The 27,436-nt window shown below is 45.1% G+C and overlaps 1 protein-coding gene across 1 annotated transcript in view; it reads right to left on the reverse strand.

Annotated features, from left to right (window-relative positions):
* Positions 1–27,436, reverse strand: part of INSR (insulin receptor) — a 172,188-nt gene that overhangs the window by 13,180 nt on the left and 131,572 nt on the right. Inside the window, exons 7-12 of the mRNA XM_069739150.1 lie at positions 6,051–6,177; positions 3,520–3,773; positions 3,237–3,404; positions 1,906–2,107; positions 844–1,118; positions 45–187 (exon numbers count right to left, since the gene is read on the reverse strand). Of these exons, the coding sequence (XP_069595251.1) occupies positions 45–187; positions 844–1,118; positions 1,906–2,107; positions 3,237–3,404; positions 3,520–3,773; positions 6,051–6,177 (1,169 nt within the window). The remainder of the gene's footprint in view (positions 1–44; positions 188–843; positions 1,119–1,905; positions 2,108–3,236; positions 3,405–3,519; positions 3,774–6,050; positions 6,178–27,436) is intronic.

Genomic DNA, 27,436 nt, shown 5'->3' on the forward strand with positions numbered 1-27,436 from the left:
ATATGTCATCAGGAAAATAATCTAAAAATGTACAGAGCAATTACCTGCGAGTCTCCAAGCCGGGAGTACTGGACCTCGTACAATATAGTTAAGCCATTGGGTTCACTTGGCTCCTTCCACATGAGGTGGATGATGTAAGGTGGCTCATACTCATAAGTGACTGGTCCCTCAATATTATCGGCTTTAGCTGTGAATAGTCAATTATTTAGAAATTCAGCAACTAGGTTTACAATACTGAAATGTGATTTTTTTTAAATGTCTATAAACATGCTATGGTAGAGAAAAAAGAGGCAACTTAATATTAAGGGTATGTTTCCACCGTCAGTAAACGCTTCGGGTTGGACACTGCGTACCTCTGCAGAGTCCACCTCGCAGTGTCCAAATGTTACAGCATAGTGGATGAGATTTCAAGAAATCCCATGCCCACTATGTGTTCAGAGACACCTGCGGAGATGGACACACGGCACGTCTTTCCTGACAGCGGCATGTCAATTTATCTTGCGGAGACGTGAGTTTGCGCAAAGATAAATGTCACCCGTACAATGTATTGGACGCGGTGATTCCGCACGGTTCAGTGAACACATGCGGATTCACCTGTGTTCAAAAGCCGGCAGCGCTTTGGATGTAGCGGACATATGCAGTGTCCAAAGCGCTGACAATTACTGACCATGTGCTCCCGGCCTAAGAAGTGCAGCCATCTTTGTATGGTGGTTTTCCATCATCTATCTAGTAAATATGCAACAAATTCAATGCCGATTTAATTTGTTATGTAAAAATAGCATTACTTTTTTGGATTTGTACAATCTGACAAACAACAACTGTACCCTGTATGGGTGGGCTCACCTTCTGGCATGGTTCTGGCACTGACATATGCAGCTACACTACAGCCAAGTGAAACTTCATGGTTGCAGGCATGGATTTCAATTCGATATGCAGTGAAATGCTTCAGGCCAGAAATGACAAAAGACTCCTTGAACCAAACCTTCTGAGAAAACTTCTTTGGCTCGAGGTCATCAATTGCTCCAGTTGAAGTCGCATTGGATAAAGGATTGGGTGTTACTTGATTTGACACTGTACCATTTGCAACACCAAATGTATCTCTGCGTTTTCTAGAAGGTCTACAGAAAAAAGTAAAACAGAAGTTCTGTCAAATTTATTTTGCTCCCTAAACTTAAGCTTGCACAGATCTTACATCTTACACAGATGACTGACGGACGATCGTTTGGCAGCCAACCATCTCAGCTGACACTCCCATACACAGAACTACTCACCTGGCCAAGAACTCCAGTTTCTCTACGAGAAAGCTGCTGGCTGACATATTGTCTGGCTGCTTATCTCCAAGAAAACAATGTTATTGTCAGTCAGGAATCCAACACGCCTGAGTGACATCTCACCCGATCATCAGTCAGCCATTAGACAATTAGACAATTGGCTAAACCGGTTGAGATCGACGAGTTCGTCTGACATTAGTCTAATGTTTATAGGGGCCTTTATATCTTTCAGACAAAGCTTTATCAAAGGGTTTAAACCTAAATATGCATTCAAACTCTATCCACAATGTACGTTGGACCATCCACTGATTACTAAAGGAGGAGTCCTCAGCCCTTCCTCACTAAGCAACAAAGGTGAGGAGCTTGCCGTTAAGCTTGCACCACCTGCAGTGAGATTTATTAATTTTTGGGATGCATATTCACATGGCCACAGAGCCAGAAATAATGTGGCAAAACAAAATACAGCTTAGTTGAAAGTGGCTTGTTCACGTGAAACACATTCCAACAATGTGCTTCATATAAGCAGCAATGCTGAAATCCACATCACAAAGCACATGCCCTGTTGTCTCACAGTATATGAACTCATGGACCACTTATGCACCCAAACACCAAGCTGGTTCCAATCAGTTCTTACCTTGGTATGAAGACTACATTGTGAAGATAATTCTCAAATGTTTTCCGGAATGCCAGCTCAGTGTGCTCGTTCATAATCTGAGCTTCACTTTTTGGGCAAGAACAGCAAGCTTCATTAGAATCTTCAGTGTCTGTTCCATTGGGTTTCACAGCATCATCTGCTTCTTGTGGAGGTGACCACGTCCTGGTGGGCAACTTTATTCCTGTGAAGGCATGGGTTAGTTGAAAAGCAGTCATTAAATTATAATGTCACAGTCCCAACAAAGATATTAGGAATTTTTTTGTTTGCTTTTTTGCACAAATTTGATTTCTATTTCTAATAGTAACATTTAAGAAAATCTGTTACCATGAAAAAAAATTGTCCTGAACCGTTTTGAATGGTGTAATTATTGTGTCTGAACGCACTTTCTAACCTTAGCTCTGCATTGTATTGCATCCCTTGACACCTAAAACTCAAGAGACATCTTAACTTTGGACATCAAAGCCTTCTCCAGCTGCTAGTGCATATAAGAACACCCATAGAATAGGTTCTCTTGTACTTTATTTCATCCTATTTCTCACATCTTCTTTCTGATTTTGTTCATTCATGTCATTTGCCTCTATTGACTTATACTTGTCTATACCTATTCTTTTCTCCTCATTCACCCTCTCAACATCATTCCATATTATTGTGACGTCTGATGAACACCGTTCTTAGTTCTAACCGATGCACCTGCAGAGGTTAATTACATACAGATGATGTCTCATTAGGTATTTTCTTGATGATTTATGTTTTTATTTTCTGATGTCATACCATATAAGTCATCCGCGACTGTTTTTCAACATATTGTAACTCTCCTAATGTCATGCATGGCGCTAATCATCTGGAATCGCAGAAAAAGGACCATTTGTCACTCTTGAATCTAATGCATTTCTGTTGACAATGCAGTTCCCTTAACACTATATGGAGTTTTTATGTATATTATGTATACATTAATTGTACAAATTATGTATGTGTTTTTCACATATTAGATTGTACAGCACACCCCTTATTATTCTCCTTTATCTTTTTAGCAACTCTACGATAAAGCTCTGGGACAGGACGGAACATCAACAATTCTGTCAATTTTCCAACCTTTATCTCACGTTACATTTTTGTGTGTTTTTACCATAAAATAAAACACTTGCAATGTTGCCTCTTGAGAGTGCAGTGGATTCTTCTTAGTCACATAGAGCGACTGAAAACTTGAAGTTTAAGATCGGATAACCCTTTAAGTTCTATGGATCAATCAGCATGTAGAAATAGAAAGGGCGGCCAACACTTTGGTCTGTCCCAGACCTTGCAACACTTACCCTTCATACAGTAATCTAGTTCAACTAGTTCACTGTCCTCGGGTTGTTCCTGCCAGTACACCAAGTAATGAGTGACATTCCCATTGGGTTCTGATGGAGCCTTCCATTTCAGTATAATCTGAGATGATGCATTGGATATAGAAAATGGGTCGAGTGGAACAGAAGGTGCTGAAATTAAAGAAAGCATTATATGCTTCTACCCATAGCTAAACAGAGCATTGCTACATGTTAAAGAGTTTAAAGGCAAATTAAAGGAATCAATATCCTATAGGCCAGAACTTACTGGTTTCATTTGTTCTTATGTAGATGATCTCACTCTTTGCTCCGTACGGTCGCGCTCTTTCATCTGATGAAGACACTAAAGTCTTCACAAATACAGCGTACTGTGTCCAAGGCTTCAAATTACGCAAGAGGTGTCCTGGAGGACTCGGGGTCTTGCCATCTGTAGTACGTTGCGGAGGATCCACATCCACTACTGTCCAGCTATTGGATCCACATGCATCTTGACCATCAAACTCTGTGACATTCTGGTAGGGTCTTGACAATGGAGGAAGCACAGATCCATATGTAAATCATTTAGATGTTGCTGCTCTTAATCTACTACAGTACAGAGGTGCAGACTGATCTAGTAACTGAGAAATAGTGATTGGTATCTAACATTTACACTTTCATACAAAATGTGTAGGGAAAACTTGACAATTGGCAATTTGCTTGTTTTAGTATATGTCTACTTGCAGCTATTGGCAATCATATCTGCACCAGTTAAAGGGAACCTGTCCACAGGTATAACACTGTCAACCTGCAGATATGGGGTAAATCTGCAGGTTAATAGCATTATTATGCTGCCCGGCGCCTGAACATAGCTGAATGCAGCAGGGAGAAAATTAATTTATTCCCCCCGCCGCCTCAGTCACCGCTCTGAATATACAGAGAAGCCGCTGTACCTGACCCCTGGCCCTGACTGACACTGGCTCTACATTGTGGCCGTCTGTCAGTCATGGCCGGGAGCGCAGTTACAGCGGCTTCTCTGTATACTCAGAGCGGTGACTGAGCCGGGGCGCCCTCGCCTCCATAACTGAATACCGAATGCTGGCGTGGAGAATTAAGTTAATTTTCTCCCCGCTGTGTTAGAATAATAATGCTGCTAGCCTGCAGATTAAATGCATATCTGCAGGTTAACAGCGTTGTTCCTGGTGACAGGATCACTTTAAGTACGACCCTATCTGGTATAGCAAACTACAGGATCTTTTAAGGAGAATTATTATTATTATTATTATTATTTTTATTGTTATAGCGCCATTTATTCCATGGCGCTTTACATATGAGGAGGGGTATACACAAGAATTCAAATTCAGCAGCTGTTGCCAATGCCACATTCAAAAAAGGGCGAGTTAAAATTAATACAATAAATTCTACTTTGCCCAGTGATCCACTGCATGTCCCATTACGGTAATTACTCAGTCCCACTGGGGTGCGCTTCCTGTTCCTGTCCTTAACAATTAAGAAATGGCTGAAAATGTCTTTTCAGCCAATCAATAATGACACTCGGCATGTCACAGTTGAGACGAGGAAGCATACACCAGCCCTGGAATGAGGCCTGTGCGGGATCACTGACGGTATGTTATTATTTTTAACCACTCTTCACACTTTCAAAATGGAAAGTCCCTTTCATATATCGCCAAAGTGAGCATGACACTTCCTTTAAAAAGCTTTATATATCTACACTGTGACAACCCAGATATACTCTACAGGTTAAGAATCCAGGCTGTGATGTCCAACCATGTATTCCTTAAAGGGGTTGTCTGATCTTCTGCTAAAAGTTTAAATCATTTTAAATGACTGCAGACTTCTTACAGCGTGCGCACTGCATACTGTCAGGATTCTCCAGTGTTGCTGCCAAGAATGATCAGCGATGTGCATACTTCCGGCCGGCCACATTCCTAGTCGATGGGCTTGACTGCATGTCAAACTGCGTACTTGCTGTCATATGCTCACCTGATTTCAGCAGCAACACCAAAGAATCCAGACAGCAGGAGGATTCCAAAGTTTGCAGTCACATAGAGCAGGGGTCCCCAACTCCAGTCCTCAAGGCCCACCAACAGGTCATGTTTTCAGGATTTCCTTTGCATTGCACAGGTGATGCAATTATTACCTAGGCAAGACTAAGGAAATCCTGAAAACATGACATGTTGGTGGGTCTTGAGGATTGGAGTTGGGGACCCCTGACATAGAGGACCGGACAACCCTTAAAACGGTCTATACATATTACATGACTTCTAGCTGAACAATGTTCTGGCAGTCAGGCACCTCTACAACAATCTTATATAATGTCTGAAATCGGACATGTACAATCAACATCTCTCACAACCATCAGTCAGCTGGTGCTCCCATACACATTACATTGTTGGCCAAACCCATACATAAAGGCGGTATTCATTGGCTATGGGACTGATGAAAACTGCCGAGCGCAGTACTCGCCATCTCGGTCAGTCTTATAGCCAAATAGCTGAATGGAAGCACATGCATGTTAAACGTTTCTTGCAAGGTTCTCTTTCTAAACTCTAGCAGGAAAACATCTAGATTAGGTGCAGTCTTCCAGGAGACCTTTTTTGTTACCCAGTCACCCATCACGCACTGCACCGTCATACTGATGTGTACATAGCAACGTTCCCGCTTCAGTGAAGCAAAGAAGTGTTACGTTCCCTCCTAAAAACAAACAAAGCTGCTGGAAACCGCCTGCAATCGTAAGCAAATTACGTACTATGGATTTTAGAAAAATAACAATGGCCTTCAGGAGGACAAAACACGACTTACGCTTCCTTGTAATGAAACATGAATCCCAGCAAATCTCGAAAGTCAGGAGGCCAGTATGGGTCCCATTTAATCAGCACCTTATCGTAGCTTGACTTTATAAAGTTGAAGCGCAGCATATCAGTTTCACCTGTAAAAGGATCGGTAAATTCATAAGAACTGATGAACTACTGTAGAAGCGTGAGCCCCCCAATGCCACAACCATAAGGATCACAAGATGATATTCGCTCCATGGCTACGTAGGGCCTTCATCACACCCACCTAACATGCATGGTGCCAATTCCATACTGCCCTGGCATTCAGCACTTACGGTGGCACCAACATTTAATTACCGCTATGGACAATTAACTACACCATTCTGAAGGGAGACTTTAACCCCCTTGTGTAACATGTAGATCAGATGTCAGGATGAAATGAGGGGTCGCGAAATAACTCAGAAATGGTAGTGAGAACTTAGCGTAATAGTAGATTAAATTTCGATTTCATAAATCAATAGTACGGTACATATTAAAATTAGCAACTTTGTAATATATCAGGGAAATCTGCTTCTTTCACCTCATGTTAGAGATCATAAAAGGTTTATTTTGACAGTAATGTGTTTCCTGCAGGAAAGTCTATCTTCCTCTTATAGAGGAGATTTAATAAAATGGACCTTTTCTAAGAACTGTAAAACCCTTTAACATTTAAGCAGCCCACCGTAAGTTCTGAGCAGTAAAAGTAAACACCAAGAGAATAGACAGAAATAACAGAAAAGAGAGCAAAGCTAGCACAAAGCCACCCAAAAACCCAATCACTCCCATTCCCAAACTAGGATTATCTTATAAGGGGTAGAAGGGGGCATATTCATTACACAGACAATTAGCAGTGTATTTTAGTTAACATAATATAAACTGGAAAAACCAATCGATAACCTGCAGAGGAATAGTACCTAGAATCAGAGAAAAATAACCACATGTAAATTCAAATTTATACCTGGTATATAGTATTCCCTCCTCTCCCTTACTTCCACCCACCTACTTCCTCTGCTGCCTTTATCTACTAGTTAGGACTAGAGTTGAGCGACCTTGACCTTTTTAGAGTCGAGCCGGGTTTCGCGAAACCCGACTATCTCAAAAGTCGGGTCGAGTGAAATCGGCCGATTATGACGTAAAGTCGGGATCGACCGAAACACGAAACCCAATGCAAGTCAATGGGGCAGCATAGTCGGCAGTGAGTGGGGGCCAGGAAAACACCTAGAGTGCCCATTTTAATGTCAAAACCATCCATTCTTCTTAATGAAGCTTGTCAAGCGTAATTTACCTTATAATAATTGGAAGGCATTTGAAATTGGGGGTCATTTGGCTAAAGTTGTGGTGGGTAGGGCTGGTTCAAGTAATTAGTGGGCCCAGGAAATCTGGACCACGTCACGGCAGTGGAGCAGGGAGAGGTAAGTATTTAAACTTTGCAAGTGCTGTGAACCTGAGCAAGCAGGGGGGGCCCACTCGTTGGCATTGGCACTGGCACAGGGCCCCTCAAAGTACAGCGGTGGGTTTGCACGGCGGGGGCGCCTCCCACCGGCAGCAACACTTTTGCGTACTATGAGAGGCCCTGTGCCAGTGACGTCGCCAACTAGTATTCCTCCCCCCACCTGATGAAGGAACCTGCACTTTCATCTGCACCTTCCTCTTTGTCCCCGTGTAAGGTGGTATGGTATGCGGGAAGAGCAACCTGACTTTCAGCAGGGTCACAATGTTGTTGTGTAGCGTGCACGGGGAATGTTGCGTTATGGGTCAATGTACCAGCAGACTCATCTATCACTGGCTGGTCAATGGGCAGGATGAGGAGGAAACACAGATATAGGCCCAAAGAATAAAGTTGGCTAAATGCAGTTCAAAATTGGTAACACAGGAATAACCAGGGGGCATTGCAGTGGAGGACAACTGGAATGAGAGGCTGACACAGAGAGTAGGCCCAAATCAGTAAGTAGTCGAAATGCAGTTCAAAATTGGCAACCGTAGTAAACAGGCGGCACAGCTTTGTTCAGTGAAGGAGAACAGCAAGGAGTGGCAGACACCAATAGTAGGCCCCAACCCAACTAGTAGGCCAAATGCAGTCTAACATTAACAACTACTTAACGAGCGCCTGAAAACGGAATTTCAGGACAGGAAACCAGGAGAACAGCAAGGAGCGGCAGACACTGTTAGTAGGCCCCAAACCAACTAGTACGCCAAATGCAGTTGTTCCATTTAACCACAATTTAACGAGAGCCTGAAGATAGAAGCTCAGGAAAGGCAACCTGGAGAACACCTTGGAGTGGAACATACCATCTCTCTCCACCCCATACCCATTTTGTAGGCCTAATGCAGAGTAGTTTTCTACAACTACTAAACGAGAGTCGGAAGACCGAAGCAATGGCAAGGAAACCTGGGGAACACCTTGGAGTGTAACACACCATCTCTCTCCACCCGATACCCATTTTGTAGGCCTAATGCAGTGTAGTTTTCTACAACTACTAAACGAGAGTCGGAAGACCGAAGCAATGGCAAGGAAACCTGGGGAACACCTTGGAGTGTAACACACCATCTCTCTCCACCCGATACCCATTTTGTAGGCCTAATGCAGTGTAGTTTTCTACAACTACTAAACGAGAGTCGGAAGACCGAAGCAATGGCAAGGAAACCTGGGGAACACCTTGGAGTGTAACACACCATCTCTCTCCACCCGATACCCATTTTGTAGGCCTAATGCAGTGTAGTTTTCTACAACTACTAAACGAGAGTCTGAAGACCGAAGCAATGGCAAGGAAACCTGGGGAACACCTTGGAGTGTAACACACCATCTCTCTCCACCCGATACCCATTTTGTAGGCCTAATGCAGTGTAGTTTTCTACAACTACTAAACGAGAGTCGGAAGACCGAAGCAATGGCAAGGAAACCTGGGGAACACCTTGGAGTGTAACACACCATCTCTCTCCACCCCATACCCAATTTGTAGGCCTAATGCAGCCTACTTTCCGACAACTACTAAACGAGAGCATGAAGATCGAAGCTCAGGAAAGGCAACCTGGGGAACACCTTGGAGTGTAACACACCCTCTCTCTACACCACGGAAGGGCTGATTCTTAGGAAGGAAGGCTGTCGGAAAGAAGCAGGGCGCGTCCGAGGGTGATTATATTCTTATTAGGTATATACTCACCCTCGGACGCGCCCTGCTTCTTTATTTGTAATGAATGTTTATTTGCAATGTGGTTTTGACTTACTCTATTTTTTTGGTAAATAATGATTTTATTATTTTCATTGTTTTGCATCTTCTTGGCAATAATATAAAGAAGACGCGACAGCACAACACTCTGTGGATGCCATATCTGTGTTTTAAATTGAAAAAAACTTTCAGTTAACTACTTGCAGGAGAAAGTTATTGTAGCTGGTGGCCATTTTTAGTACTGTACCAGATTTTTGTTGTATGTGTTTGTTTTTAATGTTAAAATGTCTGCATTTGATATCTCTCCAGTATTTTCTTTTTTATAAGCAAAATACTTATTTTTATATTTTCTGATGTTGGTTCAAGGGGTACACGGGCAGCAGTAGACAGGTCAGTGGAGGCCTAGTGGAAGGAGGGACCGCAGACAGGCTTTGAAGGCCTAACATAATAAATTGGGCTGGCTGTAGGCAATTTAAAATTGGTTCCAGGGGAACACGGGCAGCAGTGGCCTGGTCAGTGTAGTAGTAGTGGAAAGAACAGGCCGCAGACAGGCTTCGAAGGCCTAACATAACAAAAATTGGGATGTAGGCAATTTACAATTGGTTCCAGGGGAACACGGACAGCAGTAGACAGGTCAGTGGAGGCCTAGTGGAAGGAGGGACTGCAGACAGGCTTCGAAGCCCTAGCATAATAAATTGGGCTGGCTGTAGGCAATTTAAAATTGGTTCCAGGGGAACACGGGCGGCAGTAGACAGGTCAGTGGAGGCCTAGTGGAAGGAGGGACCGCAGACAGGCTTCGAAGCCCTAACATAATAAATTGGGCTGGCTGTAGGCAATTTAAAATTGGTTCCAGGGGAACACGGGCGGCAGTAGACAGGTCAGTGGAGGCCTAGTGGAAGGAGGGACCGCAGACAGGCTTCGAAGCCCTAACATAATAAATTGGGCTGGCTGTAGGCAATTTAAAATTGGTTCCAGGGGAACACGGGCAGCAGTAGACAGGTCAGTGGAGGCCTAGTGGAAGGAGGGACCGCAGACAGGCTTCGAAGCCCTAACATAATAAATTGGGCTGGCTGTAGGCAATTTAAAATTGGTTCCAGGGGAACACGGGCGGCAGTAGACAGGTCAGTGGAGGCCTAGTGGAAGGAGGGACCGCAGACAGGCTTCGAAGCCCTAACATAATAAATTGGGCTGGCTGTAGGCAATTTAAAATTGGTTCCAGGGGAACACGGGCGGCAGTAGACAGGTCAGTGGAGGCCTAGTGGAAGGAGGGACCGCAGACAGGCTTCGAAGCCCTAACATAATAAATTGGGCTGGCTGTAGGCAATTTAAAATTGGTTCCAGGGGAACACGGGCAGCAGTAGACAGGTCAGTGGAGGCCTAGTGGAAGGAGGGACCGCAGACAGGCTTCGAAGCCCTAACATAATAAATTGGGCTGGCTGTAGGCAATTTAAAATTGGTTCCAGGGGAACACGGGCAGCAGTAGACAGGTCAGTGGAGGCCTAGTGGAAGGAGGGACCGCAGACAGGCTTCGAAGCCCTAACATAATAAATTGGGCTGGCTGTAGGCAATTTAAAATTGGTTCCAGGGGAACACGGGCGGCAGTAGACAGGTCAGTGGAGGCCTAGTGGAAGGAGGGACCGCAGACAGGCTTCGAAGCCCTAACATAATAAATTGGGCTGGCTGTAGGCAATTTAAAATTGGTTCCAGGGGAACACGGGCAGCAGTAGACAGGTCAGTGGAGGCCTAGTGGAAGGAGTGACCGCAGACAGGCTTCGAAGGCCTAACATAAGAAAAATGTCAATACAATGGTATTGACAGTGCCAGGCATTGAAGGATGTCAGTGCATAGACTAAACATTGGTGGAGCTGTGAGAGAAAATTTTGCAAGTCGTAGAGCACTGTTTGACCTGGGGGGGGGGGACTGTCTTGTAGCCGGCGGTACAGGCCCAGGGCCCCTCATATTACAACGGTGTGTCTGACGTTGGGTGCGCACCACCACCGCCAGACACTTTATTGTACTATGAGGGACCTAGTGGCAGTGCCGTCGACCAAAAGCGGGCACACCCACCTCTTCAGACAAACAGTACTCTCACGGGTGCTGGCGCCAAGTGGCGATACCACGGCCCCGTGTGGGGACTTTGGCCATTTAGGGAGGTGTTAACATGTCGGATGCTGGACAATCAGGTGCTGCAAATTACGAGATTGGAAAAGTCGTTCAGAATAGTCCACAGGCAAGACCTTTACATAGGAAAGCTAGGTGTCAGCCGGGCAAGGTGGGGCAAAAGATTTCGAAATCCAGTTGTGGTTCATTTTAATGAAGGTTAGATCATCTACATTTTGGGTAGCCAGACGAGTCCTTTTTTCTGTTAGTATTGAACCTGCAGCACTGAATACTCTTTCTGATAGGACACTAGCTGCCGGGCAAGCAAGCTCCTGCAATGCATATTCTGCCAATTCTGGCCAGGTGTCTAATTTTGATGCCCAGTAATCAAATGGGAATGACGGTTGAGGGAGAACGTCGATAAGGGATGAAAAATAGTTAGTAACCATACTGGACAAATTTTGTCTCCTGTCACTTTGAATTGATGCTGCAGTACCTGTCCTGTCTGCGGTCATAGCAAAATCACTCCACAACCTGGTCAGAAAACCCCTCTGGCCAACGCCACTTCTGATTTCTGCCCCTCTAACACCTCTGGTCTGCTGGCCCCTGCAGCTTGTGTTAGAACGATCACGGGCCCTGTGTGCAGGGAATGCCAGAAGCAAACGGTCAATAAGAGTTGATTGTTTGGTTGCTAATATTAGTTCCAAGTTCTCATGTGGCATTATATTTTGCAATTTGCCTTTATAGCGAGGATCAAGGAGGCAGGCCAACCAGTAATCGTCATCGTTCATCATTTTTGTTATGCGTGTGTCCTTTTTGAGGATACGTAAGGCATAATCCGCCATGTGGCCCAAAGTTCCAGTTCTCAAATCTGTGGTTGTGCTTGGTTGAGGGGCAGTTTCAGGCAAATCCACGTCACTTGTGTCCCTCCAAAAACCAGAACCCGGCCTTGCCGCGCCAACAATTTCGTTCTCGTCCTGTACACTGCCCTGGCCAGACAATGGCTGACTGTCATCAAGGCTTTCCTCTTCCTCAGCTGCAGACGCCTGATCCTTTATGTGCGTCAAACTTTGCATCAGCAGACGCATTAGGGGGATGCTCATGCTTATTATGGCGTTGTCTGCACTAACCAGCCGTGTGCATTCCTCAAAACACTGAAGGACTTGACACATGTCTTGAATCTTCGACCACTGCACACCTGACAACTCCATGTCTGCCATCCTACTGCCTGCCCGTGTATGTGTATCCTCCCACAAAAACATAACAGCCCGCCTCTGTTCACACAGTCTCTGAAGCATGTGCAGTGTTGAGTTCCACCTTGTTGCAACGTCTATGATTAGGCGATGCTGGGGAAGGTTCAAAGAACGCTGATAGGTCTGCATACGGCTGGAGTGTACGGGCGAACGGCGGATATGTGAGCAAAGTCCACGCACTTTGAGGAGCAGGTCGGATAACCCCGGATAACTTTTCAGGAAGCACTGCACCACCAGGTTTAAGGTGTGAGCCAGGCAAGGAATGTGTTTCAGTTGGGAAAGGGAGATGGCAGCCATGAAATTCCTTCCGTTATCACTCACTACCTTGCCTGCCTCAAGATCTACAGTGCCCAGCCACGACTGCGTTTCTTTCTGCAAGAACTCGGACAGAACTTCAGCGGTGTGTCTGTTGTCGCCCAAACACTTCATAGCCAATACAGCCTGCTGACATTTGCCAGTAGCTGCCCCATAATGGGAGACCTGGTGTGCAACAGTGGCAGCTGCGGATGGAGTGGTTGTGCGACTGCGGTCTGTGGACGAGGTCTCGCTTCTGCAGGAGGACGAGGAGGAGGAGGAGGGGGTGCGAACGGCTACAGCCAACTGTTTCCTAGACCGTGGGCTAGGCAGAACTGTCCCAAACTTGCTGTCCCCTGTGGACCCTGCATCCACCACATTTACCCAGTGTGCCGTGATGGACACGTAACGTCCCTGGCCATGCCTACTGGTCCATGCATCTGTTGTCAGGTGCACCTTTGTGCTCACAGATTGCCTGAGTGCATGGACGATGCGCTCTTTAACATGCTGGTGGAGGGCTGGGATGGCTTTTCTGGAAAAAAGTGTCGACTGGGTAGCTCGTAGCGTGGTACAGAGTAGTCCATCAGGGCTTTGAAAGCTTCGCTTTCAACTAACCGGTAGGGCATCATCTCTAACGAGATTAGTCTAGCTATGTGGGCGTTCAAACCCTGTGTACGCGGATGCGAGGCTAAGTACTTCCTTTTTCTAACCATAGTCTCATGTAGGGTGAGCTGGACTGGAGAGCTGGAGATCGTGGAACTAGCGGGGGTGCCGGTGGACATGGCAGACTGAGAGACGGTGGGAGATGGTATTGTTGCCGCCGGTGCCCTAGATGCAGTGTTTCCTACTACGAAACTGGTGATTCCCTGACCCTGACTGCTTTGGCCTGGCAAAGAAACCTGCACAGATACTGCAGGTGGTGCAGAAAATGGTGGCCCTACACTGCCGGAAGGGATGTTGCGTTGATGACTAGCTTCATTGGCCGAGGGTGCTACAACCTTAAGGGACGTTTGGTAGTTAGTCCAAGCTTGCAAATGCATGGTGGTTAAATGTCTATGCATGCAACTTGTATTGAGACTTTTCAGATTCTGCCCTCTGCTTAAGATAGTTGAACATTTTTGACAGATGACTTTGCGCTGATCAATTGGATGTTGTTTAAAAAAATGCCAGACTGCACTCTTTCTAGCATCGGATACCTTTTCAGGCATTGCAGACTGAGCTTTAACCGGATGGCCACGCTGTCCTCCAACAGGTTTTGACTTTGCCACGCGTTTTGGGCAAGATACGGGCCCGGCAGATGGAACCTGTTGCGATGTTGATGCCTGCTGCGGCCCCTCCTCCTCCGCTTCAGAACTGCTGCCGCCTGCACCCTGTTCCCCCAATGGCTGCCAATCGGGGTCAAGAACTGGGTCATCTATTACCTCTTCTTGAAGCTCGTGTGCAACTTCGTCTGTGTCACCGTGTCGGTCGGTGGTATAGCGTTCGTGATGGGGCAACATAGTCTCATCAGGGTCTGATTCTTGATCAGCACCCTGCGAGGGCAATGTTGTGGTCTGAGTCAAAGGACCAGCATAGTAGTCTGGCTGTGGCTGTGCATCAGTGCACTCCATGTCAGATTCAACTTGTAATGGGCATGGACTGTTAACTGCTTCACTTTCTAAGCCAGGGACGGTATGTGTAAAGAGCTCCATGGAGTAACCCGTTGTGTCGCCTGCTGCATTCTTCTCTGTTGTTGTTTTTGCTGAAGAGGACAAGGAAGCGACTTGTCCCTGACCGTGAACATCCACTAACGACGCGCTGCTTTTACTTTTACCAGTTTCACGAGAGGAGGCAAAAGAGCTAGAGGCTGAGTCAGCAAGATAAGTCAAAACTTGCTCTTGCTGCTCCGGCTTTAAAAGCGGTTTTCCTACTCCCAGAAAAGGGAGCGTTCGAGGCCTTGTGTAGCCAGACGACGAACCTGGCTCCACAGCTCCAGACTTAGGTGCAATATTTTTTTTCCCACGACCACCTGATGCTCCACCACTACCACTACCCTCATTACCAGCTGACAATGAACGCCCCCGGCCACGACCTCTTCCACCAGACTTCCTCATTGTTTTAAAAACGTAAACAAACTAACGGTATTTGTTGCTGTCACACAACTTACACGGTGAGCTATAACTTCAGTATGATTTAGCTACCCCTTTACAGGTGGGTGAGACCACAACGAAAATCAGGCACAATGTTACACACTCTGTTGTTGGTGGCAACAAATGAGAGAGATGCCACACACGCAGGACTGTCACTGAAGCGCAAATGTAAATATTAATCTCCCACTGATTTGTTTTTTTGTTTTTTTTTTTAAAGGGAGACTTTAGAAAAAAAAATATAATAAAAAAATGATTTTTTCAGGAATAATTTAGAAACTAAATAAAATAAAATGATTTTTTCAGGGAGAATTTAGAAAACAAATAAAACAAAAAATAGGCTTTCTAGGGCCCACTGAGTGAGAGATGACGCACACAGGAGTCAGGAGTGGCACACAAGCCCAGAGGCCAATATTTATCTCCCACTGATTGATGTAGTGATTTTTTCAGGTAGATTTTGGAACCCAAATCAAGCAAAAAAATAAATAGGCTTTCTATGGCCCACAATTGGAGAGAGAGAGAGAGAGATGGCACACCCAGGAGTCAAGACTGGCACACAAGCAGAAAGGGCAATATTAATCTCCCACTGATTTGATTTTTTTTTTTTTTTTTTTTTTTAAAGGGAGACTTTAGAAAAAAAAAATACAAAAAAGTGAATTTTTCAGGAAGAATTTAGAAACAAAATAAAATAAAATGATTGTTTCAGGGAGAATTTAGAAAACAAATAAAACAAAAAATAGGCTTTGTAGGGCCCACTGAGTGAGAGATGACGCACACAGGAGTCAGGAGTGGCACACAAGCCCAGAGGCCAATATTTATCTCCCACCGATTGATTTATTCATTTTTTCAGGTAGAATTTAGAACCCAAATCAACCCAAAAAATAAATAGGCTTTCTATGGCCCACTATCTGAGAGAGAGAGATGGCACGCTTAGGACTGGCACACAAGCCCAAAGGCCAATATTAATCTCCCACTGATTGATTTATTGATTTTTTCAGGTAGAATTTAGAACCCAAATCAAGCAAAAAAATTAATAGGCTTTCTATGGCCCACTGAGTGAGAGATGGCACACACAGGAGTCAGGAGTGGCACACAAGCCCTGAGGCCAATATTTTTCTCCCACTGATTGATGTTGTGATTTTTTCAGGTAGATTTTGGAACCCAAATCAAGCAAAAAAATAAATAGGCTTTCTATGGCCCACTGAGTGAGAGATGACACAGACAGGGATGGCACTCTAGCAGAAATGCCAATCTTAATCTCCCACAAAAAAAAAAAAAAAAAGGAACTGTCCTTCAATTTCTATCTCCCTGCAGTAATCTCAGCCAGGTATGGCAGGCAGCAATAAGGAGTGGACTGATGCACAAATTAAATAAAAAGTGTGGACAAACAAACAAGATAGCTGTGCAGAAAGGAAGGAACAAGAGGATTTGTGCTTTGAAAAAAGCAGTTGGTTTGCACAGCGGCGTACACACAGCAATGCAGCTATCAGGGAGCCTTCTAGGGCAGCCCAATGAGCTACAGCGCTGAGGAAAAAAAAAAAAAAAATGTAGCTTCCACTGTCCCTGCACACCGAAGGTGGTGTTGGGCTGTGGAAATCGCTACAGCACAAGCGGTTTGGTGGTTAATGGACCCTGCCTAACGCTATCCCTGCTTCTGACGAAGCGGCAGCAACCTCTCCCTAAGCTCAGATCAGCAGCAGTAACATGGCGGTCGGCGGGAACGCCCCTTTATAGCCCCTGTGACGCCGCGGACGGCAAGCCAATCACTGCAATGCCCTTCTCTAAGATGGTGGGGACCAGGACCTATGTCATCACGCTGCCCACACTCTGCGTTTACCTTCATTGGCTGAGAAATGGCGCTTTTCGCGTCATTGAAACGCGACTTTGGCGCGAAAGTCGCGTACCGCATGGCCGACCCCGCACAGGGGTCGGATCGGGTTTCATGAAACCCGACTTTGCCAAAAGTCGGCGACTTTTGAAAATGAACGACCCATTTCGCTCAACCCTAGTTAGGACCATTTTGAGAGTTTAGGTCTGGAAGTACACACAGCAAGAGAATGATCATCCAGAATCTCAGTATGCCAGTCCATTAGGCGATAAAAGCAGATAAAAACGAAAGAACAACTTGAACATTACAGATGGGTTGGAGGGTGCTTTAAAAAAGTGCATCGAGTGAAGGATCATTGGGTACGTTGGTTGAGAAGAAGGACCAGGATCAAAACAGGTAGGATCTTGTGTTGGGCGATCATGCTTTCTCTGGTGTGAGTTTTGCAGCAGAGGAGGATATCCTTCTACTTAGAGCAAGTTAGGAATAGGAATTGAGTCTTGGCCCAGGAATTTAAAGAGAGCAGGTAGATCTTTGTGTTGCTTGAGGAAAAACGTAGCGTTCTCTTTTTTACTATGAGGTGGAAGAGACAACCTCACCTAGGCATCAGTCTCACGAATCTTTGCCAGCAGTAGATGTAGGAGACGTCTCATGTAGACAGTAGGATCTTGTACTCCTGACAAGAGCTTGATCACAGCTCAGTCTATGGCTATAGGGTTAAGGTACCGTCACACTAAGCGACGCTGCAACGATACCGACAACGATCCGGATCGCTGCAGCGTCGCTGTTTGGTCGCTGGAGAGCTGTCACACAGACAGCTCTCCAGCGACCAACGATCCCGAGGTCCCCGGTGACCAGGGTAAACATCGGGTTACTAAGCGCAGGGCCGCACTTAGTAACCCGATGTTTACCCTGGTTACCATCCTAAAAGTAAAAAAAACAAACAGTACATACTTACCTACCGCTGTCTGTCCTCGGCGCTCTGCTTCTCTGGTCTGGCTGTGAGCGCCGGGCAGCCGGAAAGCAGAGCGGTGACGTCACCGCTCTGCTTTCCGGCCGCTGTGCTCACAGCCAGACCAGAGAAGCAGAGCGCCGAGGACAGACAGCGGTAAGTATGTAGTGGTTGTTTTTTTTTACTTTAACGATGGTAACCAGGGTAAACATCGGGTTACTAAGCGCGGCCCTGCGCTTAGTAACCTGATGTTTACCCTGGTTACCAGCGAAGACATCGCTGAATCGGTGTCACACACGCCGATTCAGCGATGTCTACGGGGAGTCCAGCGACGAAATAAAGTTCTGGACTTTCTTCCCCGACCAGCGACAGCACAGCAGGGGCCTGATCGCTGCTGCCTGTCACACTGGACGATATCGCTAGCCAGGACGCTGCAACGTCACGGATCGCTAGCGATATCGTCTAGTGTGACGGTACCTTTAGTGAGCCTGGTGCTTCAGAGAATGTCCTCCTTGTCCTTAAAGTAGTGGAGTCTGCATAAGATATCTCTTGGATTGATAATATAATTCTAGCGACACTGTGTGCTGTGTCAATGACAAAGGTGGCATTTGGGGTCTTTGTGCGACCTTGCTGAATATGGTGGTTACCAGTGATTTGAGGTCTTCCCGGCTTCTACCTACTGGCAATACCTTAATATGAATATTATCTCTTCTTCCCCTATTTTCTTGGTCGTCGAGAAGAAGGGTCATGTGTTGTACCTGGGAGTTGAAGGTTTAGTGTTTACTTTGAAACGTTTGGATCAGATCCGAGAGGTCCCTTGAGATACCCTCCATAACTGGTGCCCTGGAGGCCAGATGGCTGATTTCCTCTCGTAAAGAGTCAATGGCCTGTTGGTGTGAGGCTTCAATCCTCTGTGCCAAGGAAGCAATGTCTTGTTTTGTTGGTAAAGCCAGTAATGGTTCCCGTAACGCTTGAAGGTCCTGAAGTATTGAAGATGGAGATGTGTGTACATGTTAAGTTGTATGGTATTGCTGACTCGTTTGCACAGACTGTGATGTCTCTAGGCCCTCGGTGTCATAGGGGTGTCCAGAGTCATCCAGAGATGGAGAGACGGAGGGCGACTCCTTGTGAAACTCATTCGAAGCCTTGCCGTGAGTGTCCCTGGGATGCTTGGTGGTTCCCCGTGAGTTGATTGATGGGTTGTCATTTTATATAGAGATGGGCTGGCACGTATGAAAAAAAACACCCAATGGTATTGTTCTGTGCTTCTTAATGGAATGTGATTAATGTATGAGATCTTATGTCTTATCCTCTGCGTTTTCCAGGCATCTTCGGAAGTGTAAATACAAGAATTAGTCCTTGTCAGGTGCCTGGGGCTTTTGGGCATAGGTGGTTTATGTTTGCATTTCATTATGCTTAGTTTGCATCAGCCCAATTATTTACAAGTTAGATGCAGTTGGGCTGAGACTGATAACTCATATGCATAGGCACACAGCAGTTGTGGCTATCACCTTTAGGTATCAGTTGCATCGGAATTCCACAAAACCTTTTTATTTAATAATGTTAACTGGAGGCATTAGGATTCTAGAGCCTGTTCTATTCTGAAATGACCATTAGATGATGATGGAGGACTTAAAATGCTTGTTTTATGGCGAGTCTCGTGTACTACAGGAACCCGCCACCAGACGTCAGTAGAAGGTTATGAATAAAATAGCTGGAAGTTAAAACGATACATATGTAAAGATGGATAGTGACCCACTATTGCAGTATTACAGAAGAGTAAAAATTGCGAAAGGAGGCTTTGCTGAGCTTGTACCATTATAAAAAGAGAAATAGGTCTGTGTCTCTAGCAGGTGAAGACATCCTCAGCTACTATCAGGCCGGGGTGCCTGCAAGATGCCTGACCAAGGCAGGAAAACACTGAAGGACAAAGTCCAGGCTCCCAGCCATTCCCCTTGATCTCTCCGGTGGAGTGAAGGGGGCAACCACCGTTCAGAACGTGGGAAACCCTCCCACCCCCCGACAAAGTGGTGAGGACACAAAGAAGAGAGAAGTCGCTCATAGGCGAGATGTGATGAGCCTGCCGACAGTCACTTGGGTCTCCACGCGCGATGCTGTGCTGGCACTGAGAAACAGGGGCTCAAAGACTCACTCAGCTGAGATGTCATGGGGTCTCCTACCTCCGGAGCTACGCACAGCTTGTCAGGGTTGTAAGGGTTTCGTACTCACTCAGGTGCAACAGGAGGAAGACAGGAGATACATTCTCTTAAAAGTCCAAGTGGGTTTATAAACCCAGCAGCAACAACAAAAGGTTCACGGCCTTTACAGCAGGCAAAACAACACAGCCAGATTCTGATCCCTCAGGCCTGGGGGCACACAGGCTCGGTCTGGAGCCCCACACACAGGAAGGCTTCTCCCTCTCTGCACACAGACCATGTTCCAAACAACAGCCTTCATTATGTAGGCTGTAACCACATCCACAGGTGAGGTATGTGGGTAGCCAGACCCACCCACCTCTCATAGCTACCCGTAAACCGGACTCAGGTGCACTAAACGACATCTTAGTGCTCACGTGCACTAAAGCAAAATACTCTGGGTTGCATCGCAGGGAGCAGCCATCTCTGCAACACATACCTCCCATTAACTACACGGCCATTAGGCCTCCTTACAGGGTTTAACCGCCTGAGAAGCCAGAAGACCATCTCAGTTTATGAGGTACGCGTCAGCCCTCAGGAAAGGCCGCAACTTCGGGCCTTCGGGTAAGCCGCAATCGAGATTGGTGGTGTGGCGTTGCTGCAGCCGACTCAAAGGGCTCCTCTTTATATAATATGGCAAGCAGAAGTGTTCTGGGTGACGGATGGCCAGTTAAACTGGGTGGATTGATGAGATCTAGTATGTTGAGATCAAAGTGCTCTCAAGCATGTCCAGCTCCTCCGGCCACCGGCCACACCCCCTCCATATGACTTTATGAGCACCAACTGTCCTCTCTCTCAGTAATGGGAAAATCTGTATTTACTGAAGACAGATTTTACCTGTGACTTCAGAATTTAATAATGACTGACCAGACAAGGAGGAGAAAGAGAATTTCTCTAATAATATAGATTACAAAATGTTTTATTTCATGTATACTATTGATTTATGAAATAAAGTAAAAATAAGGTTACTCTTTAATTGCTGACTGAGCAGTACATTTTTTATAATGTGCACATTAGCGGAGACCAAAAAGGAGATTCTCTTCAAGTCAATGAGGTCCTGTGGCTAAATTTGGTATAAAAAGGTGTAGGCTAAAATTGTTCCCAGATGCCAAGAAAATGTAAGCAGCAGCATAATGCACCGCGGCATGGAAACTGTTCACAAGACACAACTACAAAATAGAGTTTTAGGCATTTTACAATTACGACTGTTTATTTTTATAGTATTGATACTTTATCCATTATTTTGACTACGATACTTTTTTTTAGATGATGGCTTATTATGTATTATGCTTTGCTTATATAGTGCTATCATTTTCCGTAGCACTTTACAGACATTATCAGCACTGTCCCCATAGGGACTCACAATCTAAATTCCGAGGGGTGAAAAACCAACACAGGGAGAACATACAAACTCCTTGCTTGTCTGAAGTGAGAGGAAAAAATAGATTTCACAGTGGGTGTGAATAAAGGCCAATGTATATTCGAATGAAAGACAGAGCTGCAGCCAAACCCTTTCATAAGACAGAAGTGTGCCTCAGACTAACTTTTACTGTTTTTACAGCTTACATTGCTGTGACACTAAGAAAAAGCCCCTTAAAGAAGCACTCACATCAAAGTATTTTTCAATCATATTACATAGCACTGTGTACTTACAATTGCTCATTCTGCCTTTCTACCCAGTAATTCTGCTCGTTTCTCTGCTCTATGCAAGAGAAAGAAGTCTCTTGTCCCTGCAGAAATCATTCCCCTCTTAACCCCTTAAGCCCCAAGGGTGGTTTGCACATTAATGACGGGCCAATTTTTACAATTCTGACCACTGTCCCTTTATGAGGTTATAGCTCTGGAACGCTTCAACGGATCCCGGTGATTCTGACATTGGTTTCTCGTGACATATTGTACTTCATGATAGTGGTAAAATTTCTTTGATAAGACTTGCGTTAATTTGAGAAAAAAATGGAAATTTGGCAAAAATTTTGAAAATTTTGCAATTTTCCAACTTTGAATTTTTATGCCCTTAAATTACAGAGATACCGTATATACTTGAGTATAAGCTGAGACCCCTAATTTTGCCACAAAAACTGGGAAAACTTAATGACTCGAGTATAAGCCTAGGGTGGGAAATGCAGCAGCTACCGGTAAATGTCAAAAGTAAAAATAGATACCAATAAAAGTAAAATTGAGACATCAGTAGGTTAAATGTTTTTGAATATCCATATTGAATCAGGAGCCCCATATAATGCTCCATAAAGTTTATGATGGGCCCATTAAGATGCTCCATATTAAAATATGCCCCATATAATCCTGCATAAAGGTTAATAATGGCCCCATAAGATGCTCCATAGACACATTTGCCCAATATAATGCTGCACAAATGGTATGGCCCCATATAGTCCTGCACAAACGTTATGGCCTCACAGATGCTCCGTACAAACACTTGCCCCATATAGTGCTGCACAAACATTATGGCCCCATAGATGCTCCATACAGACACTTGCCCCATTATAGTGCTGCACAAACGTTATGGCCCCATAGATGCTCCACACAAACACTTGCCCCATATAGTGCTGCACAAACGTTATGGCCCCATACAGTGCTACACAAACGTTATGGCCCCATACAGTGCTGCACAAATGTTATGGCCTCATATAGTGCTGCACAAACATTATGGCCCCATATAGTGCTGCACAAACGTTATGGCCTCACAGATGCCCCGTACAAACACTTGCCCCATATAGTGCTGCACAAACATTATGGCCCCATAGATGCTCCATACAGACACTTGCCCCCATTTGCTGTTGCTGCGATAAAAAAAAATAAATCACATACTCACCTCTCCGTCGCTCAGGCCCCCGGCACTTTCAATAGTCACCTGCTCCTTGTTCCGGCGCCACTCCATCTTCTTCGGCACTGACGTTCAGGCAGAGGGCGCGCACTAACCACGTCATCGCGCCCTCTGACCTGAGCGTCACTGCTGAAGACAGAGCAGCGCCCGGAACGAGGAGCAGGTGAATATCGCGCAGCGCTCCCCTCCCCGTTATACTCACCTGCTCCTGTCGCTGTGCAGTCCCTGCTTCCCCGACGCCGCAGCTTCATCCTGTACTGAGCTGTTACCGTTCCCGCTCATTACAGTAATGAATATGCGGCTCCACCTCTACGGGAGGTGGAGCCGCATATTCATTACTGTAATGAGCAGTACCATGTGACCGCTCAGTACAGGAAGAAGCTACCGGCGCCGGGGAAGCCAGGGACCGCACCAGGAGTAGGTGAGTATAATTACACAGCTGCCGCTCCCCCTTTCCTGCCGACCCCTGGGTATGACTCGAGTATAAGCCGAGAGGGGGACTTTCAGCCCAAAAAAGTGGGCTGAAAATCTCAGCTTATACTCGAGTATATACGGTATGTCACACAAAATACTTAATAAGTAACATTTCCCACATGTCTACTATACATCAGCACAATTTTGGGACCAAAATTTTTTTCTGTTAGGGAGTTATAAGGGTTAAATTTGACCAGCAATTTCTCATTTTTACAACACCATTTTTTTTTTAGGGACCACATCTCATTTGAAGTCATTTTGAGGGGTCTATATGATAGAAAATAACCAAGTGTGACACCATTCTAAAAAGTGCACCCCTCAAGGTGCTGAAAACCCCATTAAAGAAGTTTATTAACCCTTCAGGTGTTTCACAGGAATTTTTGGAATGTTTAAATAAAAATGAACATTTAATTTTTTTTTCACACAAAATTTACTTCAGCTCCAATTTGTTTTATTTTACCAAGGGTAACAGGAGAAAATGGACCCCAAAAGTTGTTGTACAATTTGTCCTGAGTACGCCGATACCCCATATGTGGGGGTAAACCACTGTTTGGGCGCATGGCAGAGCTCGGAAGGGAAGGAGCGCTATTTGACTTTTCAATGCAAAATTGACTGGAATTGAGATGGGACTCCATGTTGCGTTTGGAGAGCCACTGATGTGCCTAAACATTGAAACCCCCCAAAAGTGACACAATTTTGGAAAGTAGACCCCCTAAGGAACTTATCTAGATGTGTTGTGAGAGCTTTGAACCCCCAAGTGTTTCACTACAGTTTATAACGCAGAGCCGTGAAAATAAAAATTCATTTTTTTTCCACAAAAAATATATTTTAGCCCTCAGTTTTGTATTTTCCCAAGGGTAACAGGAGAAATTGGACCGCAAAAGTTGTGGTCCAATTTGTCCTGAGTACACTGATACCCCATATGTGGGGGGGAACCACCGTTTGGGCGCATGGCAGAGCACGGAAGGGAAGGAGCGTCATTTGGAATGCAGACTTAGATGGAATGGTCTGCAGGCGTCACGTTGCGTTTACAGAGCCCCTAATGTACCTAAAAAGTAGAAACTCCCCACAAGTGACCCCATATTAGAAACTAGACCCCCCCCAAGGAACTTATCTAGATGTGTTGTGAGAACTTTGAACCCCCAAGTGTTTCACTACAGTTTATAACGCAGAGCTGTGAAAATAAAAAATATTTTTTTTCCCACAAAAATGTTTTTTTAGCCCCCCAAATTTTTATTTTCCCAAGGGTAACAAGAGAAATTGGACCCCAAAAGTTGTTGTCCAAATTGTCCTGAGTATGCTGATATGTTGGGGAGCGCACGGGAGAGCTCGGAAGGGAAGGAGCACTGTTTTACTTTTTCAACGCAGAATTGGCTGGAATTGAGATCGGACGCCATGTCGCATTTGGAGAGCCCCTGATGTGCCTAAACAGTGGAAACCACCAATTCTAACTGAAACCCTAACCCCAACCCTAGCTCTAACCCCAACCCTAGCCCCAACCCTAGCCTTAGCCCTAACCCTAGCCTTAACCCTAACCCTAGCCTTAACCCCTACCCCTAACCCTAGTCTTAACCCTATCCCTAACCCTAGCTCTAACCCTAAACCTAGCGGGAAATTGGAAATAAATACATTTTTTTAATTTTATTATTTTTCCCTACTAAGTGGGTGATGAAGGGGGGTTTGGTTTACTATTTATAGCTTTTTTTAGCGGATTTTTATGATTGGCAGCCATCACACACTAAAAGACGCTTTTTGCTTTTTATTGCAAAAAACAGTTTTTGCGACTGCACATTTTGAGAGCTATAATTTTTCCATATTTTGGTCCACAGAGTCATGTGAGGTTTTGTTTTTTGCAGGACGAGTTGACGTTTTTAGTGGTACAATTTTCGGGCACGTGACATTTTTTGATCGCTTTTTATTCCGATTTTTGTGAGGCAGAATGACCAAAAACCAGCTATTCATGAAATTCTTTGGGGGGGGGGCGTTTATACCGTTCCACATTTGGTAAACTTGATAAAGCAGTTTTTTGCTGGACAAGATGACATTATCAGCGGTACCATCTGAATATTTTTTTTTTTTACTTTATAACATTGCCCCGGGGGGGCATCATGTTATAGGGTCAGATCGCTGATCTGACACTTTGCTGAGCACTGTGTCAGATCAGCGATCTGACATGCAGGGCTGCAGGCTTACCAGAGCTTGCTCTGAGCAGGCGCTGGTAAGCCACCTCCCTGCAGGACCCGGATGTAGCCCCGCAGCCATTTTGAATCCGGGACCTGCAGGGAGGAGACGCTCGGTACAAGGTGAGCACATCGCCTTGTACCGAGGGTCTCAGGGAAGCACGCAGGGAGCTATACTGGTTAATGCGCCAGGGGCGATAGTGCCGGATGTCAGCTGCGATAGTGGGTTGACACCTGGCCGCGCTCCCCCCGCGAGCAAGGCCGATCGCATATGACAAACTATCCCGTCGGTGGTCATATGGGATTAAGGGGTTAAACTCCTGACCCAGCTGCTCCCTCCTCCTCCGGGCCATTTTCGTTTTTTGTTCCACTTCTTCCCAGAGCCATAACTTTTCTAGTTTTTTGTGAAAATGGCCATGTGAGGGCTTGTTTTTTGCGGGACAAGTTGTCCTTTTGAACAACACAATTGGTTTTAACATATCAAGCACTGGAAAACAGGAAAAAAAATTCCAAGTGTGGTGAAATTGCAAACAAAAGTGCAATTCCACAGGTTTTTTTTACCATGTTGACTAAATGGTAAACTGACCTGCCATTATGATTCTATAGGTCACTACGAGTTCATAGACACCAAACATGTCTAGGTTCTGGTTTTTTTTTTTTTTTTTTTTTAAGTGGTGAAAAAAAAATCCAAAATGTGTTTATTAAAAAAAAAAAAAAAAAAAAGCACCATTTTCCGAGATCTGTAGCGTCTCCATTTTTCGTGATCTTAGGCTGGGTGAGGTTTTATTTTTTGCGCGCCGAGCCGTCTTTTATATATGCCATTTTGGTGCAGATACAATCTTTTGATCTCCCGTTATTGCATTTTATTGCAGTGTAGCGGCGATCAAAAAAACGTTGCGTTTTGAATTTTTTTTTTCTCGGTACGTCATTCAGCGATCAGGTAAATAATTTTTTTTATATTGATAGATCAGGTGATGCTGAACACGGCAATACCAAATATGTGTATATTTGAATTTTTTTTTTAATTGTTTAATTTTGAATGGGACGATTTAAGCTTTTATACATTTTTTAAAACTTTTTTTTTTCTACTTTTTGCATGCTTTATTAGTCTGCATGGGAGACTAGAAGTTGCAGTTGTTTGATCGCCTCTGCTACATACAGGCGATGATCAGCCCGCCTGTATGGAGCAGAAATGCTCACTTGCTATCAGTGCTGACCACAGGGCGGCGCGCATAGCAATCTGGCAATGACAACCATAGAGGTCTGCTACATGTGACGAGGTTACCAATGGGAAGGATTAGCGACGCGCTTCTTGTAAGCGCGAGTTAAATGCTGCTGTCAGAGATTGACTGTGGCATTTAACTAGTTAACCACAGGTGTATCACGCTTCCACCCACGGCTGTTGCGGGCACGTCAGCTGTATAGATCAGCGGTCATGTGCCCGGAAAGGTGCGGGCTCAGCGCCGGAGCCTGCACCAAACAGGGGAAATCTGACATGTGCGTATTATTACAGCACATGTCAGAAAGGGGTTAATGGAAAAAACAGGATTTTTGGTTGCTTACCGTAAAATCTGTTTCTCGGAGCCTTCATTGGAGGACACAGGAACCATGGGTGTATGCTGCTGCCACTAGGAGGCTGACACTATGCAAATAAAAAAAGTTGGCTCCTCCTCTGCAGTGTACACCCCACCGACAGGAAGTAGGATATTCAGTTAGTGAGAAAGCAGTAGGAGAAGCAACATGTTAAAGATAGAAAGTCAAACTCTGACAATATAACACAATAAAACAGAGCTGTTCAACTTGGGAGGGTGCTGTGTCCCCCAATGAAGGCTCCGAGAAACAGATTTTACGGTAAGCAACCAAAAATCCTGTTTTCTCTATCGCCTCATTGGGGGACACAGGAACCATGGGATGTCCCAAAGCAGTCCCTGGGGTGGGAACAGCAGAAAAAAACTCCATTCAGGTCG

This window comes from Ranitomeya imitator, chromosome 1, assembly GCF_032444005.1.
Source record: "Ranitomeya imitator isolate aRanImi1 chromosome 1, aRanImi1.pri, whole genome shotgun sequence".
In the NCBI taxonomy this organism is placed as follows: domain Eukaryota; kingdom Metazoa; phylum Chordata; class Amphibia; order Anura; family Dendrobatidae; genus Ranitomeya; species Ranitomeya imitator.